Source organism: Uloborus diversus, chromosome 6, assembly GCF_026930045.1.
Source record: "Uloborus diversus isolate 005 chromosome 6, Udiv.v.3.1, whole genome shotgun sequence".
Lineage (NCBI taxonomy): Eukaryota > Metazoa > Arthropoda > Arachnida > Araneae > Uloboridae > Uloborus > Uloborus diversus.
Window position 1 is genome coordinate 167075070 of NC_072736.1, and position 18249 is coordinate 167093318.

Genomic DNA, 18249 nt, shown 5'->3' on the forward strand with positions numbered 1-18249 from the left:
TCTATAGCTCAACCCCCGTTTGAGATATTGACACCAAAATTGAATCAGCACCTGCTCCTGTTAGGGGCAACATGTGGACCAAATTTTGTTAGATTCCGCCAGTTACTTCCTGAGGAATAGCAAGCACGCGTAACTCAAAAAACGTCCCATTGCTCCACCCCCCTTGGAGGAATTCGCGCCAAAAACCAATGGGCACAAGTTCACATAGGGGCACATATGTGTACCAAATTTCGTTCGATTTCATGCGGTAGTTTTTGCTGTAGAGCGGCCACAAAAAACTGGTCACACACAGACGTGACACACACACACATACGCATAGACAGACAGACATTTTCCAAAAATAGTCGAAATGGACTCAGCACACCTCAAAACGTTCGAATCCTTCGAAATTCGAAAATTTGCACGAATCCAATACTTTCTTCTATATATTAGATATAGAAGAAAGTAAAAATGAGTCAAAAAATACAAAATTTTACTTTTTATACGGGCCCCAGGTCCCCTAACATATATTAAGGGAAATGATCTCCATTAAAAGAAAAAAAACAAACAAACAAACAAAAAAACTTGACATTTGTGCGACCAAAACTCAAGGAGATATTCCATTTCGAAGTTTTAAGGAACCGTACGAAAGATGAGATAGGAACTTACCGCCCTTTCAGAAGAATGACAGGTCGTCAAAGTAAGGAAAACAAGGTATTTATATTTTTCATTGCTATTCGAAAATAAATGCAAATATTAGGCCGTGATACGCAAAAACACACGACAAAACCTCAAGCAATTTGAAAAACCACTCTCCTATGCACACGTATAGTTTTAAACACATGTTAACTGCTATATTTTCCCCCAAAAGGCGTTATTGACGGCGAATGAAAAGTGGTGTATGTCATAAGACGTTGCGTTTTATTTCTCAAAAAATATTGTCCGTACTAATTTCAAACTTTTTGTGTTAGAATCATTTTTCAATGGAGATTATTTCCCTAAGCATAAGTTAGGGGACTTGGGGCCCGTATAAAAAGTTAAATTTTGTATTTTTTGACTCATTTTTAATTTGGCTCCAAACTTTCAATATCTTAACTCTACATCTGATTTTGAACATTTTTGAAACTTAAAGTATACATCTATGACTAACGGTTGCGAAAATAAAACAAATGTTGAAACGAAACACCCTGCATAAATGCATACTAAATCGATATAAATAGCACAAAAAATGCGTGAAGTTTGTTTGTTTTTTTTTTTTCGAAGAGACAAACAAAATGGAGACGTATTTAGTTATTAAAGAAATCCCAGAGAGTATCGTAAAACATAAAATCTTAAACAATACCAGATATGTTCACTACTCGAGGAAGGAGGGGGGTGGAGTAAAAGTTAAAAAAAAATGCTCTACGCTGCTTACGCCCTAACTACGCACTTTTGACAGCTACCACATTTGCACCTAAGTAGCAACTGATGAGTTGATTCGAAAACAAGAAGTTCGTCTAGAACTAAACGAGCCTACTTTCCCGTATACCAATATCGACTTTCTAGTATGTGATCAAAATTCTCAAAATTAGCAAAAATCGCAAATTATTTATAACATAATTTTTAAATATTTTAAGAATGTCTAGCAATAAAATATGCCTCGTTCATCTAAAACAGAGGTTCCCAAACTTCAGAGTAGTGTTTTGGGAGTCAATGTAGTGTTTTGGGTATGAAAAATGTTTCACAATGTTTGGGTGTCAGTAAAAGGTATCAAATCGACAAAGATTACGGCGCCTAGTATGGCAAAAACTTTTTTAATTAATATCAGGATGATGAGCAATGAAAAGAAGCATTATTTCAAATATTTACTTAAACAAATAATAAATCAAAATTGTTATGAAAAATACTTACACTTTATTCATAAAGTATTGGAACAGAACGTGTAATAAATAATACATAATTGCATGATATTGTACATCAATCCATCTTGCATGCAATTATTAAATTATGATCGCATGCAATAATAATGGATGGATAATATTATCGGCTGATTTAGGGGGCCGTGGCCCCCCATGACAATCCACCCCTGTACAAAACGTCGCGTCACAGAGTGCAAATTTCACCTAAGACTGAGATCAATCGAAAGAGGGGCGTAGATCTCTGAAAAAGAAGTTTGCATCAACAATATTTCTGGGAAATCCAGAGCCAAACAATTGATTGCATTAAAGTTTTGTTGTAGTCAACACTTCAGTTCGAAATAATTCTCTTAAGCACATTTTAACCATAATGACAAAAAATATTTCTTTAAATTATTTCATATCAAATAATATCTCTCATACCATATAACCCTTCTTTCTAAGTTCTTTGTCAACCAACAGGGTTTAGCTTACTATTCAAAAGTTCAGTGGAAAAAGAATACGTATATTTTGACCTTGTCTCACAAAAAGTAATTAATAGCAGTTATTTGACTCAGTTTATTGAACATTTTTCAAACAAACTCCATCTGACGCTGTTTTCTGACAGCTTCAAACTGGCATAAAATTTGAGGTAAATTGTGAATCTCTTTTTTATCTATTTTTCACACCAAAAAATCTTTAAACTGGGAATTCAAAAAATAGTTCACATTTTTGAATTAAACCCCTTTTGATTTCTTTATTATCAGCTGTTTGAATTCAGGACCAATGCCAATCAACAGATATTGACACAGTCTTTTTAGGCCAGTGCCAATAGCTTTGAAAATGGTAAAAAGTCGAAAAAATTTAGAACAGGATAAAACCAGTTAGAAAGGTAAGAAAATCTAATAACATTAATAGGAAAAATAAATTACGGGCGAGCTGAGTTCGGGAAGGGGGGTGTAGGGAGGTTTAAGGGGGGGAAAACGGTTTATCACGATTTCCGGAAAAACTAAGAGTCCAATCGAGTAAAACTAAATTACAAAGTTGTTGGTAGTAAGATCTACAACTTTTGCATTTGCACTTTTTTTCTATAACCTCAAAATATATGCGAAAAATTCAAAAAACCGACTTTTTGGTTTTTTATTTTTATCACCCACAAAAAAAAATTTTTTTCACTAAATTTAATGAAAAGTTACCTTATTATGTCCCAAATACACTGTAATTTTTTGGATTTAAAATATTTAATTTTTTCTCCTTATTTTGGTTCAGTAGTAAAAAATCATCAGAATTTTCAATCAAAAAATCTCACGTCAAAATATCTGATTTTTTTAATAAATCGGAGCAAGTTTTTTTCGTTGGAATCTCTACTTTTTGATGGTACAAAAAACAATATACCATACTATAGAAATTTTTCGCAAAAAATGAAGAAAATCAAAAAACTCGTACTTGAAAAAAAAAAGTCATAACTATGTAAAAATTTTAAGCTCCTTATTAAAATGTACACTTTAATTACTCGAAAAATGAAATTTTTCATGTTACATTGACACAAACTGAAAATAAAAATAATTAAAAATCAAGCTACAGCATGCATTTGTTTTATATCCTTCTCATCCACCATTAGACGGTGACTGCAGTGTCCCTTATAGTTTTTTGGAGTTACGAATAGCAAGCTACACTGTAGGATGGGATAAATGAGTAATTTCCGCAATTTCGAACTGTGTAACCTTGAATATTATGAAAAATAATCAGTTTTCCAATTGTGTTTGCTGTTAATTATTGTGTTTGCTGTTAATTTAATAAATAGCTTAAAATTTTACATAGTGATGATTTTTTTTTTTCAAATTAGAGTTTTTTTGATTTTCTTCATTTTTTGCGAAAAGTTTCCATTTTATTGTATATTGTTTTTTATACCATCAAAAAGTAGAGATTCCAACGAAAAAAACTTGCTCCGATTTTTTTAAAAAATCAGATATTTTGACGTGAGAATTTTTGATTGAAAATTCTGATGCTTTTTTACTACTGAACCAAAATAAGGAGAAAAAATTAAATATTTTAAATCCAAAAAATTACAGTGTATTTGGGACATAATAAGGTAACTTTTCATTAAATTTAGTGAAAAAAAAAATTTTTTTGTGGGAGATAAAAATAAAAAACCAAAAAGTCGGTTTTTTGAATTTTTCGCATATATTTTGAGGTTATAGAAAAAAAGTGCAAATGCAAAAGTTGTAGATCTTTTTATTACCAACAACTTTGCAATTTAGTTTTTTTCGATAGGACTCTTAGTTTTTCCGGAAATCGTGATAAACCGTTTTCCCCCCCTTAAACCCCCCCTACACCCCCCTTCCCGAACTCAGCTCGCCCGTAATTTATTTTTCCTATTAATGTTATTAGATTTTCTTACCTTTCGAACTGGTTTTATCCTGTTCTAAATTTTTTTGGTCTCAAACATTATTGGCACTGGCCTAATATATGAATTGTTGTTTTTGGAAATTGATGTTTCTCAGTTTATTTTTGATACTTGTAAGATTATTTACACTAACGAGTCCTTTGATGAAGACTTTTTAAATACAGTAGGCGCCGCTTAATGTGATCATGGTTAATGTTATCGTTCGCTTAATGTTATCAGAATCACGAAGTCCCGGAACACTTGTATGTTAACACACGTTAAAAGAGTCGGATATTGTAATCAGCGTCTTCGTTTATTGTTATCACTTTTTCATAAACTTTCAATTTTTTCCCCGTTTTTGTTCCTCAGTTAACAGAAATACATAGGCAAATCCTGACGAGACTAACTTTCTGTGTAGCATTTTGTGGTTTTCAATAGCAGTTCAAAATTTTTCTATGAATGAAGCCACAGAAAGTTCGCCCCCCAGTGACCACAGACTCCCCTAAGAAAACTTTCTTTTGCACCTAAAAAAATTCAGTCGCTGGACATGGCATTGATGTAGGACCTCCATTGTTGCCATTGCTTTGTAAACTATTAGAGAATTGTGTCGAGAATGAAAACAAAGCGAAGTTAAATTAAAATTTAAACAACAAGCAAAACCATGCTGGAAAAGATAGAAAAGCTGAATGCGCTTTGAAACTGGTTTACGAATGTCAGGGAAAACGGTCATATTTTACTTCACCTATTACTATGTGATTAAAAATAGCATAATTTAGCTTTAACTTTTTAAAATTCAGATATTTCCATTCTGTTAATTTAATAATTTATAATTTAATACTGTGTTCAGTTGAGTCATTGTGATTTTAATTTGAGGTTGCCAAAATAAATGCACCTTAATTGAAAAAAAAAATCATTATTTTGTGTCTCCTGGATTCTTTTCGGTTATTGTTATCAGTCGGTTATTGTTATCAAATTATATTTGTCCCAAAGTGATCACATTAAGCGGCGCCTACTGTATTGTGTTTAATGAATAACATGTAAAACTAGCTCATAATGATGCACTTTTTATAGAAAAAACCTACTTACGGATTACCTACAGTTCTTGCTTCATGCGTTGAGAATGTGTGGGTGTGTTCTCATAGCTCAAAAGATACTCCACACTTAACTGAAGCTTTGTGGATTGCCTGTGGTGCTCATGGTATGCGAGTAGGTACTTTGGTTAATTACTATTTCGAAAAATGTTTTTGTTGTATGAAGCTACTTTTACTTGGTAAACTACTAATTAGCCATAATTTAGGCTAAAAAAATAGTTTATTTTTTAGTAGGTTTTAAAATGTTCAGCTAGTTAGTTAAATTAAAGGAAAATGACCTTGTTGTGCCACTGTATCTTTCTGACTGTCTCTGAGGTTTTTGCTGTATGAAGTTTTGAATGTTTTTCCTATTTACAATCTATTTTTACCATTTAATAAAATGCAAGTTGATTGACTTTAAATTTGAAATGAATCAACTCCAATGCAAGAATAGTGATGTATACAGTTGTTATTAATAATGCGTCCCCTGATTTCCCTGAAAATTACGGAACAAAATGACTAGCACAATCAGTAATAAATTGGAAATTATCAGCAAAATTATTTATTGAATACTTAGAATTCTAAAGTAATTTTAAAGAATGCTATTTTCAAGCTGAGATTGGTTTTTGAATGCAGAACAACTCTACAAAAAAGTGTAGATTCTACTGCAAGTGCTTTTTTTTTTTTTTTCATTGTAGCATTTAAGCGTAAAATTCAAAGAACATTTGAACTTGGAATTTGTCGGTATTTAATTTAAATTTTATGTTTGTTAACTTTTGAGAAAAATGTGTTTTGCATTCAAATAATATCAAAAATAATTTGCTGGGGGGTTTTTTCTTAATTTTTTTGATGCAATTTAAAACATTTCATCAATTAATAAATTTAATTCAAAAATTCTTATAGTGAATTTTATGATTATAAAGTTTTTCTCATGATGATAAGAAGAAAACATGTTCTAGTATTCAAAAAAAAAAAAAAAAGTGTATCCTTCGACATGCATGTTTAAAAGAAATACAAGTTGAACCATTAATTAAATACAGTGAAACTTTTCTGGAGCGACCATTCTCTGTTCCTGAAAAAAAAAAGTCTACGATGGAAGTTGGTTGCTCTTAGAGGGTGTTTTTGAACATGCACAAAACAATAATAGCACTGCTAGAAGTCATTTGTAATCTACTTACAATGTATTAATTAAAAACATAATGATAAAAATATATTTAAATTGAGAAACTAAATTTTTTTTACACATTTCCCACAATTTCGTATGTCGTTGCTAGGTCTCATGAATGTGTTTCTGAAATTACAAGATTCAGACAAATCTAACAGTTCAAAAGTAGTCTTTGGATATGAATTTCAGTTATGCAGCAACAGCTCTTGTTGTTACTGAAATTAAATAAAAAACACTAAATAATAGTAAAACATATCAAGGCTAAACATTCTACCACACGCTGCCATGTGCAGGTAAAGGGCAGTAACTGCAAATTTATCATTTCTCATTTTTTGAGCAATCACGATTGCTTATTGTTCTCATTTGACTGTTTTTGGCATCTTTTGATTTTTCCCACCGCCACCCTCCGCACCATCACCACCGACCGGCTCCTCACGATGCTGCAACTCTTGCGAAAGCTGTCTCCAGGTTGCATCCATGTCCTACACGCATACACACACACACACATACACACACGCATACATACAGACACCTACACATAAACACACACACAAAAATTTACACATACACATACAACTACCCACACATTCATGCCTGCACACTAACACAAACACATATGCCTACACACACATACACATACCCCGCCCCCACGCGCACACATTCATACACACAACTACCCACACACTTATGCCAGCACACAGACACAAACACACATGCCTACACACACATACCACCCACACACATACACACACTCGTGATTGCGAAAAACATAATTTGAATTCAAAATGTCAAAATTCAAATTAATTTTTAATTTTTTTTTTTTTTTTTTTTGCATTTTTGTCATCTATTGTACGTTAGCTTTATTGTACAAGCTCGATTATTTTGTTCCCGCTGAAAAAAAGGCGAGTAAAAGACGTCTAATTCCAACATTTCCCTATTGTTAGCATTGAATCCAAAACGCGTTTTTTCAAACATCTCAAAAACTCATTTCTGCAGATACTGCCGTTTACCTGCCCATGGCAGTATACAGCCAACGCTCTTTAGAACAACCTCCCGCAACAGCGACCGATGAGTGTAGTCCTGTTTGCTATTCCTGTTCTGGGCCACGAACAGCATGTGACTGGGCCATGGATACTGGTCGAGAATCTGAACCGAGATAAATGAGGTCTTAAGTTTCTGTTTCTTGCGAAAATTCACTTATTAGGTGAACAGTGACTCAAAAGCTCCCTGGCTCATAGCCAATAAGGAACTTCAAGATTTAAAATTTCCCCTGTAATTGGAGTTGAAATTTAATGAAACATCAACTCCTTTAAAGAAAATTGCCAAAAAAAACTAGCATTAGCTTCAAGTTAAAAATGCTCCTCATTTGTCGAACTCGCTTGAGGGGCATTCCACGGTATTTTTGACTTTATGTAGAGTCCGTAACGTGACCTTTTTTTGCCATAACTTTTCAATTTACCGTTTGATTTGCAAATTATTTTAATTTGAGCTGGTGTGTTGGTAGGAAAAGATCAAAATAAAATAATATGCTAATCAAACAGTAAATTAAAAAAGTTGTGGCAAAAAAGGTTACGTTACGGACTCTACATAAATGTCAAAAATACCTTGGAATGCCCTATGAGTAACCAGTGAATTGAGACACTTGAGGGGCTTTTTGACAGCCTAACTATTTGAATGAAACTTTTCATTGCATTTAAAAAAAAAAAAAATATATATAGAAATGCGTTGAATGTTGCTAGTTATTTGAGACTGAAACAATCTACTTTCAATACTGAAATTGTTCTTGCACAGTATATTTATATCATGAAAGGGGGAAGGGGAATAACATCTCCCAGAACTCTTGTTTTTAACACACTTTCGATCCTAATGGGGGATATTATTTACATTTAAGGATTGTTATAAGCAGATGTCTCCCCCCTCCCCCAGAAAGTAAATTTTGGCTGTGTAAGTAATATATAGTAGTTAGTGGGCCACACACAATGGTGTTTTCTACAAAACTGGTGGGCCACACAACTAAAAAGGTTGGGAACCGCTGCCATAGATGCAATGTTATTTTAAAGCCAAAACGGAATCGTTCTTTCCAATATAACGACCAAAATCAGATTTCAAATTAGTTTTGATTTTAAAAGCTATGTATTTAAAAACTAATATTAACAACTTCATGTTTCTGAAGGTAAAATATTTCCATTGAAAAGAATTTTTTGATGATGAAACAGTCAAGGATTTGATAAGAACCGCACACAAAGGATAGACATTAAAAAATTATTTTTTAGAAAAAATCCAAAAAGTGGAAAGCTTCTACAATATCTAAATACTAAACATAGAAACTATTTTTTTTTTTTTAAATCGCACAAGCAAAGCAGAAGCAAACCATTATCGTTCAACTAAAAACTAACTGTTTTATGTCAGTTATTTTCAGTGTCTTTTGTCGTCAAATGTTTTTTTTTAACCATTATAATTTAGTTTCATATTAATTATGTTGTATCTCCAGTTATTCACTTTTTTTTAAAAAGTTTTTTCATCCTTTTTTAAAAGGAAGCATAACTAGCCGAAACTATTCTAGTATTTAAAAAAAAATCTAAAAAACAAGCAATATCTTGTACACTTGCGTTATAGCAACCGATTTTATTTGGAGGAAAGAGGTCGTTATAAGAAACATCGACTGTATATGATTTTATTTATTTGGGAAAGTGTTTTGTATACTTAATAGCTTAGTTTATTTATGTGATGCATTTTCTTTTTCAATTTAATGTTACCTTTAGTGTTATTTAATGGATTGTTTTGTTTAAAAAAATAAACAGTTAATTTTAAATGTCAACAAAATTTGACAAGCAACTAAGCACTTTATTTTGACCAGTTTAGTGGCAAATTTTTTAAATGAGCCAAATGTTCGTTATGATTATTCCTTGTCATACTCTAATTTGGATGACAGGAAGCAAAGAACTAAAAGGATGCCACAAAATGAACAATATGATTAGAAAAATAAAAATCATAACTTCGAAAAGATTTATGTGATACGGTCTGACAGCGAAAAGTTGAGCCTTTGCTCCGCACCGGTTCAGAACTGTCCATTTTCAGTGAAGGGGCGATGTGGAGAGAAAAGTTGGAAGGGAATTTACTAGTGCGTCATTGGTTCTATAGATTGAATGTGTCACCTTGAAATTTAAGAAAGTAGCCAAAAAGGTAAAACATTTTAATTTTGTGCGGTCAAGGCAGTTGTTGCATTCGACAGGTCACATCCTAAGTAAGTGAGGGGGTCTTGTTTTTGCTCCTTTCAGCAACCATTGGTCAGAGATAACAACGCCCCCAATAATTAATATCAATTGAAAATTGGCTCGAATAGGGTTGCAATAAAGAACTCAAGGCTTGACATTTTTACTTTTTTGCCAACTCAACGCAGTTATTGCCACAACTTAAATCTTTAAGGTATAAATATTCACATAAAGAAAATATACTAGGAGTAAATTTTTTTTCATATCGCCAAAACGTTGCTGAACTCCAAAATATGGCATGCATCCTTTCTTCGCTACCTATTTTGAGGAATGGACCCTTTTTATCAAATGATTGACAAGGATCATTTGTTCGCAGTCGGACTATATAATACATTAAAAAATAAGTATTGTACGATTATTTGAAAAACTATAATATCTAGGCTCCAATTTTTTGATTTGCCACAGAAGATTAAAATATTTCATCTCCTTCTAGACCAGGCTAATTATTTTGAATTTTCCCAATAGTATAACCTTGATGCAAAATATCAAAAATGACAAAACAACACTTATACATAAATGCATTGATTTCTCAAGGTGTGGGGGGGGAGCAGTTTTCCTCTTCTGACCCCCCTAAATGATGGCCCTGCTCGAAACTTTCCCCAGCATCTAAGTGTCTTTTATATCAAATGATTTGTGCATTTTTTAAATATAATTATATTTTTTTAAGGTGTGGTTACCTTTATTTCCTCGTGATGGAGAGAAACAGCGTGCACATAATTTCATGTCAAAAAGAATCATGCTTCCAGTTCCTGTATATATATATCCATTAGGTAATCTTTCAAATAATTGTTTTTGATTCACTAAAAGGAATTGTACTATTTATGTTATTAGTTCAAAAGCATTTTTTTTACTCATATAAATTTTTTTACAACTTTTTAAGATATTTATTTTTTTTTTATCATTACTAGTTTTTTTTTTTTAATTTTTTATTTATTTATTTATTTTGTGAGTTTCTCAAGTGTTTTATTGTTAACAAAAAATACTTGTGCATAAAATACACCGCCAGCTCAGTCGTTCCATCCGAGGACTGCAGTTTTGTGCTTATCAGCACTCATCAGCCCGGCATAGAAAGTGACTGAGCTGGAGATGGAAAACCAAGGTCTGGTCAGTACTAATTCTATATTAGCTACCAGTTTGTTTGGCATTCTTGGCTTCTTTAATAGGTTTTCCATCTCCAGCTCAGGCACTTCCTATTCCGGGCTGGTGAGTGCTGATAAGCACGAAGCTGCAGTTCTTGGATGGAATGACTGAGCTGGTGGTGTATTTTATGTATTTCTGCCTTAGCCTTGGCTATAGGGCGGTAACTTACTGAAAAAAAAATACTTGTGCTTTTATGTGTGTAACAAATATAGTGTGCTGTACATTTCTTAAAATAAAAATTTGAAAAAAGGAGCTAAATAATTTGGTAATGAACTGAATAAAGCAAAAGCACCATGAAAGCCATGGGTGCCCATATGCAGAATGTTAGGAAAGTCTCAAATATTTTCCCCATAGTTTAGCAAGATTATTTTCCCCATTGAAAACTGATTTCAGTACAGCCTAGAGTCATTAAAATTTGCCATTTTTAATAACTTACTCATTAATGGCGGGAGAAGAAATGTTTTTACATTTTGCAAAGAAAAAAGTACTAAAAGCAAGGAAGTTCTAATTTCTGGGAAGGGGGGCCTTGAGCCCCCACTTGCTCCCCATATGAGAGCCTATGGTGAAAGCTTTTGGCTTTGAAACAAGTATTTATTTTTATGTATCTTTATTTTATCATTTCATTCTCTTTGATCATGGCAGAATAGCCACTTGTGAGCCCCAACCCTCTTTAGAAGCCTTTTCAAAACCACCCTATTCCCCCCAATGGATCTCTTAGTTTCATCTTTTAGGGGCATGAAATGTGGATGTTTTCTTTGACCTACCCGTTTGTTTTTGTATAAAACAGGTGGTTGTGTTCAAGTTTTGCAACAGAATACTAATATTCTTTTGCACTTTAAAGCCTTAATTCTGGTTTTCTCAATCAGTTTTCAAAATGTGCATAATTATTGTTTTTTTTTTTTTTTTTTCTAATTTTACACCTTTTTTTTTCTTTCTTTTTTTTTTAATGAAAAGTATGCATTTGAAATAAAATACAATATGTTTTTCTTTACTTAAAAAGCAATCCATTCTTAAGTTTTTTTAGTCTTCCTTGTCAGTTTGCATCATCAAAACAAGGTTAAGTGTTTATAGCAAATGAACTTTGGTGTGTCTTCACCAAAATTATGTAAAATATTTTAACATGTAATTTAAATTTTTTGAAAGAAACTACAGTATAACCTCGATTTAACGATTGTCAAGGAACTGGAAAAAGTTATCGTTAAATCAAGGATATCGTTAAATCGAGGAGCATAGACATTAATGCAACCAAATTTGAACTATAACAAAAGGTATCATTAAGTTAAGGAAATCCTTAAATCGGGTAGTGTTAAATCGAAGTTATACTGTACCACTATTTCAAGCCTAACCTGTTATCATCCCTGAAAAGGAAATGAATCAAAAAGTTCCAATATTTTCTCTCTCAGATCTATTTTTAACTAGTGGTACCCGCACGGCTTTGCCCGTAGTAGAAAAATTAAAAGGTCTTTTGGTTCGCCTGTATATTTACAAATGTTTGATAATTTCGTATCTCGCCAATTGGCTTGTGCCCATGTTACGGTTCCACGTTATGATAATTTCGTAATTTACTCGTTCATCTTATGATATTTTTGTTAAGAAAATTGGAATAGAAAAAGAACCATATCGAATTTTCGGAAAATCGTTTCAAGGTGCACACCCCCATGCTACAAATTAACTTTGTGCCAAATTTCATGAAAATCAGCCGAACGGTCTAGGCGTCACAGAGATCTAGACATCCTCCGGACAGACTTTCAGCTTTATTATTAGTAAAGAAAAGATAGTCTGCTCATCATATTCTGTTTAGTTTTATAAAAACAAAATTATGTCTTCATTTTAAAAAAGTTGTATTTACAAATTAAATCTCCTTCTTTTCTCTGCAAAAAACCTTCCGTTGTGAAGTCGAAATAAATGAAATCTCCATTTTCTTCGGTGGAGTCTTGGGATTGTGACATTTTTTTATGCCTCACTAGGATAAATATATTGCTATTTAGATCACAACTGAGGGGTTTAGAAACAAAACCAGCTTAAACCAGGATCTTTCAAAAGTGTTTTCCTTTCAGAATTTGTCAATACTATTATGACACAAAGCAAATTGTGACAAATTTCTCCCAATGAGGTTGCAAACTGCTACCAAAAACCTGTTTTGTTTCAGAACCAGAATCCATGCTTAAACCATTTGGCCACAGTAAAAAAAAACGTACGATTAGCATCAACATCATTATAATAAATTGATTATTCAACTCATATTTTTTATTGTATAGCATAAAAGTGAGAAACCATAAATTTAATCCAGAATGTGAAGAGGAAAAATAAAATAAGAGAGATTTAATTCAAAATCAGCTCAATCGAAATTATTTTTATTTGTAAGTAATTAAACAATGTGGATAATTTTAAAATGAAGTCATACACCAAAGGTAAAAAATCTTTTAGAAAAAATAAGTGAACAAAATTTGAAATTTTTTCTGTCTCTCCTATAAGATTTTTTAAAAAAGTTTTAAATGGAAACTAATCTCCTGTTTTGTTAATACTTCTACAATTCTTAATTACATCTTGTCATTTGAAATCGCAGCTGTATTATATGAAGATGCTGTTATTCTTGGTGCAGAGAATGAAGCCGTCCTGTTATCTGCAGATAGTTATCGAAATCATCCTTTTTGCATTGTTTCCCGTACGGTATGTATCATAATGCTGAAGTTTCTTTATTTTATTCATTTATTTATTTTATTTTATTTATTTATTTATTTATTTGTAATCATGTTTTAAAAGTATTCACATTTGAGGCAGTGAGAAGAAAAGGGATGTAAGTGGACATTTTCAAGTTTTGAGTAAAACGCGTTTAAAGATAACATCCTAAGTAAGCTTTCAATGAAAGTTTTTTCTAAATCATGATATACAGCAGCACATACCAGGCCTACTAGTACCATCTCTTGCCCCAAGACAGAGGAGAGTCTCACCTACCATGTGTACTGGTTATGACAAATTTTTAATTTTCCCACTTACATCCTTTTGCTTCTCACTGTCTTATTTGATCACTTTAAGTACTCAAGTGTTTCATTCTCAATTTCTTTTTTTTTCCCTTAATTTTTGCTGTTTCATAGATAGTTTTATTAGTGTTCACTCTAGAAAAAAAAAGGGCAGGGTGCTGGTCTTTAAAAGGGGCACTATTTATTATAAAAAGGGCACTATTTTAATGTGGTCTTCCCCCATCCAAGACCAATGACGCACCTCTCAAAAAGTACTGATTCCCCCCCCCCCCAAAAAAAAAGAAGAAAAATAGCATCTTAAAACACCTTGCAAAAATTTCATCCATTCTTCTGTACCATGAGCACCCCCCGCCCCCGCACAGCGGGGGCGGGGGAGAAGGGACAACTGTTGGGGCTGGGCCTGATCCTCAAGGGGATCCAATATTTTTTAAACTAGGGGTGAAATATAGAGGCAAACCACATGGAGGGGGACCCGGAAAAGTCATTTGTGACGGGCCCTAAAATTTCTGTGCACCCCCCCGCCCCCCCCCCCCCCATCGCCACCATTGACTTCAGTATTGAATATCATTTCTTCCAGAAAATGCACTTGTCTTAAGGGTTAGATTGCCCCCCCCCCCCATGACAACTAAGCACATTTTTCAAACTCCGTAGGAACATTTAGCTAATGCTGAATCTTAGCTTTGGGTGTGTTTCAACATTTTCAGGCTATAATTGTGACTACTTTTCCTATAAGAATAAAAAATTCTAGGCATTTCAAAATCCTTTGAATTTCAATGTATGATGAACAGTATTTAATTACGGATCCTCCCTTCCTATCTAAAAACTGCCTAGTAATGTGCTTTATGCCATTAAGTATTTTAGTAGACATCAAAATCATGATGAATGTAAATTCAACTTTTAAAAAATATTATACTTCAAACAGAATAATTATTAAAATACTGTGTGCAGTGCTTCAAAAATGCAGTCGTAGCAATATGCAAAACAAAAAAGGCTTTATTTGAATGCCTATTGTTGGATTTGACACAACTTCATGACACAGATGTGTTTGCAGGTGTATGTGCTACCCAAGCAGCTGGGGACTATCCACGATTTTAATTTCACTGATAATTTTTATGAAAATTTAATACATCAGCATTTTATTTTTGTGATTTTTTTTTTAAATGCAATATTATAGTTATATATATATAGTAAAAAGAAACAGTAAAAGAGAGATCATTTTAGTTGGAAAAAGCATAAGTATGTCATAAGTATTTTTTAATTATGTCAATAAGTTTTTTTTTAAATAATCTGTTAGTATACAAATCGTATTCAAGGATAATACAAATACTCAGCAAAAAGGAATGAATGAAATTTCCCTGGCAAATTTTACACAGAACAATATGTTTCCATTTCAAACGTTCTTTTTTGGGGGGGGGGGGGGCTAAAAATTCAAGATAACAAAGAAATACCCTTGTATTTCGGTTCAGTAGACTTTGTACTGTGTACTACTTAGAAAACAATTAGAAAGTTCACCAATCAGAACGAGATGCGAAAAGATAGCTTCACAATCACTAGCAATGCGCCAAAATTAGCTAAGCCTAATTTCCACGTGCAAAAGAAAAACGGACACAAAGGGCTGAAACGCTACGAAAATTGCCTATTCATAAGATGTTTATTGCTCAATTCAACATTCTATTTCTTAAATAATTTTTATTTTGGTGAAGATGCCGTTTTTGTTACATTATTTTCGTTAATTTTCCGATTTTGCAAGTGCGATTTCGGGGAAGTGATAGTTATAAATGGGGTAAAATCGACCTGTATTGAACGTTGAAATTGTTAACTAGAGCAATAAATATGAGTTTTAAAACTATAATTTCACAAACTTAGTTATTTATTTTTTTTAAAAAATTTCTTTATTTATATATATTTTTAAAAAAATTTCGCAGATTAATTCAACAGGATTCGTGGGCCCCGTTTGGCTCGCGGGCCATAGGTTGTGCATTCCTTAGACTCTAAGCAATTCAAGCACTAAGTTAACTTTCAAAACTTTATCAATCACTTCAAAAGAAAAAAAAAACGCTCTTTCCAATCCCTTTACAAGGATTATCAGGAGCATACGAACCCTGCTTCTGTTCTGTTTTGCAGGAAAAAAGAAAAAGAACAGCCTGAAATATTTCAGTAAACTTCATATTTTTTCGGCCGGCATCATCGTCAATAACCGTGTATTTTCAAATCAAGAACCGTTTGCGTTTGCACTCGGACTTTTCGAACAAGAAATGGAGCAGTTCATCTGCATCTGTTCTTGTCTGACAAGTAGTACCCCTTCTACTTTTCCTGGAACTGGCGCCCCCTGGTCCTACAGATGAAAATAATATCGGAAGACTACCTACCACCCTCCCTCTCTCATTGCTGATTCTCACAAACTCAAAGATGGAGAGGAATTAAACAATAATCTCTCCCCCGCCATCGCGGACGACCGAACACCTTCCCTCACCCTTTCAAACCAATCCTCAGCAGAAGGAAGAAATCTATCTTTAGTTTCCAACTGATAAGTCTGTTAGAAATCCGAGAATCTCATCCCCTCTTTGCCTAGGTGTTTGCATCTCCTTTTATTCATGGGGCCGTTTTCAAGGTGAAATTCTGGGGACAATGGCAAGACATGAGCGTTTTTGCAGACAATCGCTGGACAAATAAAATCGCTCCGATATCGCTGCGGGACCCAAAGATGCTTGAGGCATCTTTTTAAAAACACAGGGCGCATATTGTTATTTTTGAAAAGGGCAGGGCGCATTTTACGATCTAAAAGAAGGGCAGGGCGCATTCTGCCGATATGGAAAAGGGCAGGGCGCTGCGCCCTTCAAAAACGGCCTAGCGGGAACACTAGTTTTATATTACCATGGGCAGGTAAACAGCAGTATCTGTAGAAATGAGTTTTCTTAATATTTGAGGAAAGCTTTTTTCGATTCAATACAAACAATAGGGATGCGTTGGAATTAGCCTTTTTTTCGGAAACCAAATAAGTAAGCTTGTACAACAAAGCTAACGTACAGTAGATGACAAAAATGCGAAAAAAAATTTGAAAAACTTGCAGATACTGCCCCTTACCAGCCCACGGCAGTATACTTTAGTTAGCTTCAACTGATCCATCTGGGTAATGGAATATAGGCTGATTTTGCTACCGTTTTTCGGTACCTTCACAAAAATCTTTTGAAATAGGTACTTTCACAAAAATCAAGTAATAAAATCAGGTAGCTTCACAAAAACATCGAAAATTTCACAAAAAACTTACTATTTAATTATAAGTTCAATATGTTATAAAAGTTAAATTGAAAGTATGGAATTATTATATTTCTTTTCTCACACAATAATTTATCTCGGATTATTTTAAAAAAGTGATTTAGTTTTAAACATACTACTCAATCATCAGCAGAATGTCTTCTTTAAAATAAGTTTTTTCTACAATTTTAAAAACCTATTTTTCTTTGATATATCATTTTAGGATGCCTTCATTATATAAACAACAAATTTTTATTTTTGCTCATTTTATATGTATTTTTTTATTTAAAAAAAAATCTATTTTTGAGAATCAGAACACATACCTATGCATATACATCAAACAAAATCTGGTTACAAATAAGTTGCATGTATTTTTTTATTTACTTTTCTTCAAATGGGAAATTTTGTGTAAGTTTATGAAATGCAAAATTCTCAGAATGAAAGTATTTATTTTAGCTTTTTCTTTGTAGAGTCAAGTCTATCTTCATCACATCCTGAGGCAGCTTTTAAAAAGAAAGTATGTTATCATCTTTTAATATTTTCTTTAAGAATTTTCAAGCTTTATTCTTATGATTGGTGCTTGTATGCATAGTAAATAGTGACTTATAAAAAATGTCTTAGTTGCAACTTTTGTTAAATCCCTTATAAGACATAACATAAGTGCTAATGCCACAACGTAAGTTTTTTTTTGCTAAAAAATAAATATCTGCCTGGAAATGATACAAGATTGATTTTGTTCCTGCATTATACTGGATTACCGGTATTTTTATCTTCAAAAAACTGGAACTTGTGTGTTTTCAGAAATTTATAATTTTCTAAAGCTGAATATTATTGAATGTGAAATTATGAATTAATATGTTCTCTTTCCACTATAATGTACTTAGAAAGATGCGGGGGTGATTGTGTTCCGGTTATATTCCAGAATTCCTGTTTTTCTTTGTCTGTTAATCCCGAAAATTGCGGTATTTTTTTGGTTTTGCTTTTATTTACTTGCCTTAGATTTTTTCCCCCTTACTTCAAATTTCTGGCAATTATATTGATAATTATCAATATTAGTCATCAAGTAGGCCTTTTAAGGTGACATTATAAGATTATTTTACTTTAATAAATTCTTTTATTTGCACTTC

General features: G+C 32.8%; 1 protein-coding gene across 1 annotated transcript in view; it reads left to right on the top strand.

Moving 5' to 3' along the window:
• Positions 1-18249, top strand: part of LOC129225059 (guanine nucleotide exchange factor subunit RIC1-like) — a 112133-nt gene that overhangs the window by 64649 nt on the left and 29235 nt on the right. Inside the window, 4 exon segments of the mRNA XM_054859605.1 lie at positions 5311-5445; positions 10414-10516; positions 13453-13556; positions 17593-17639. Of these exon segments, the coding sequence (XP_054715580.1) occupies positions 5311-5445; positions 10414-10516; positions 13453-13556; positions 17593-17639 (389 nt within the window).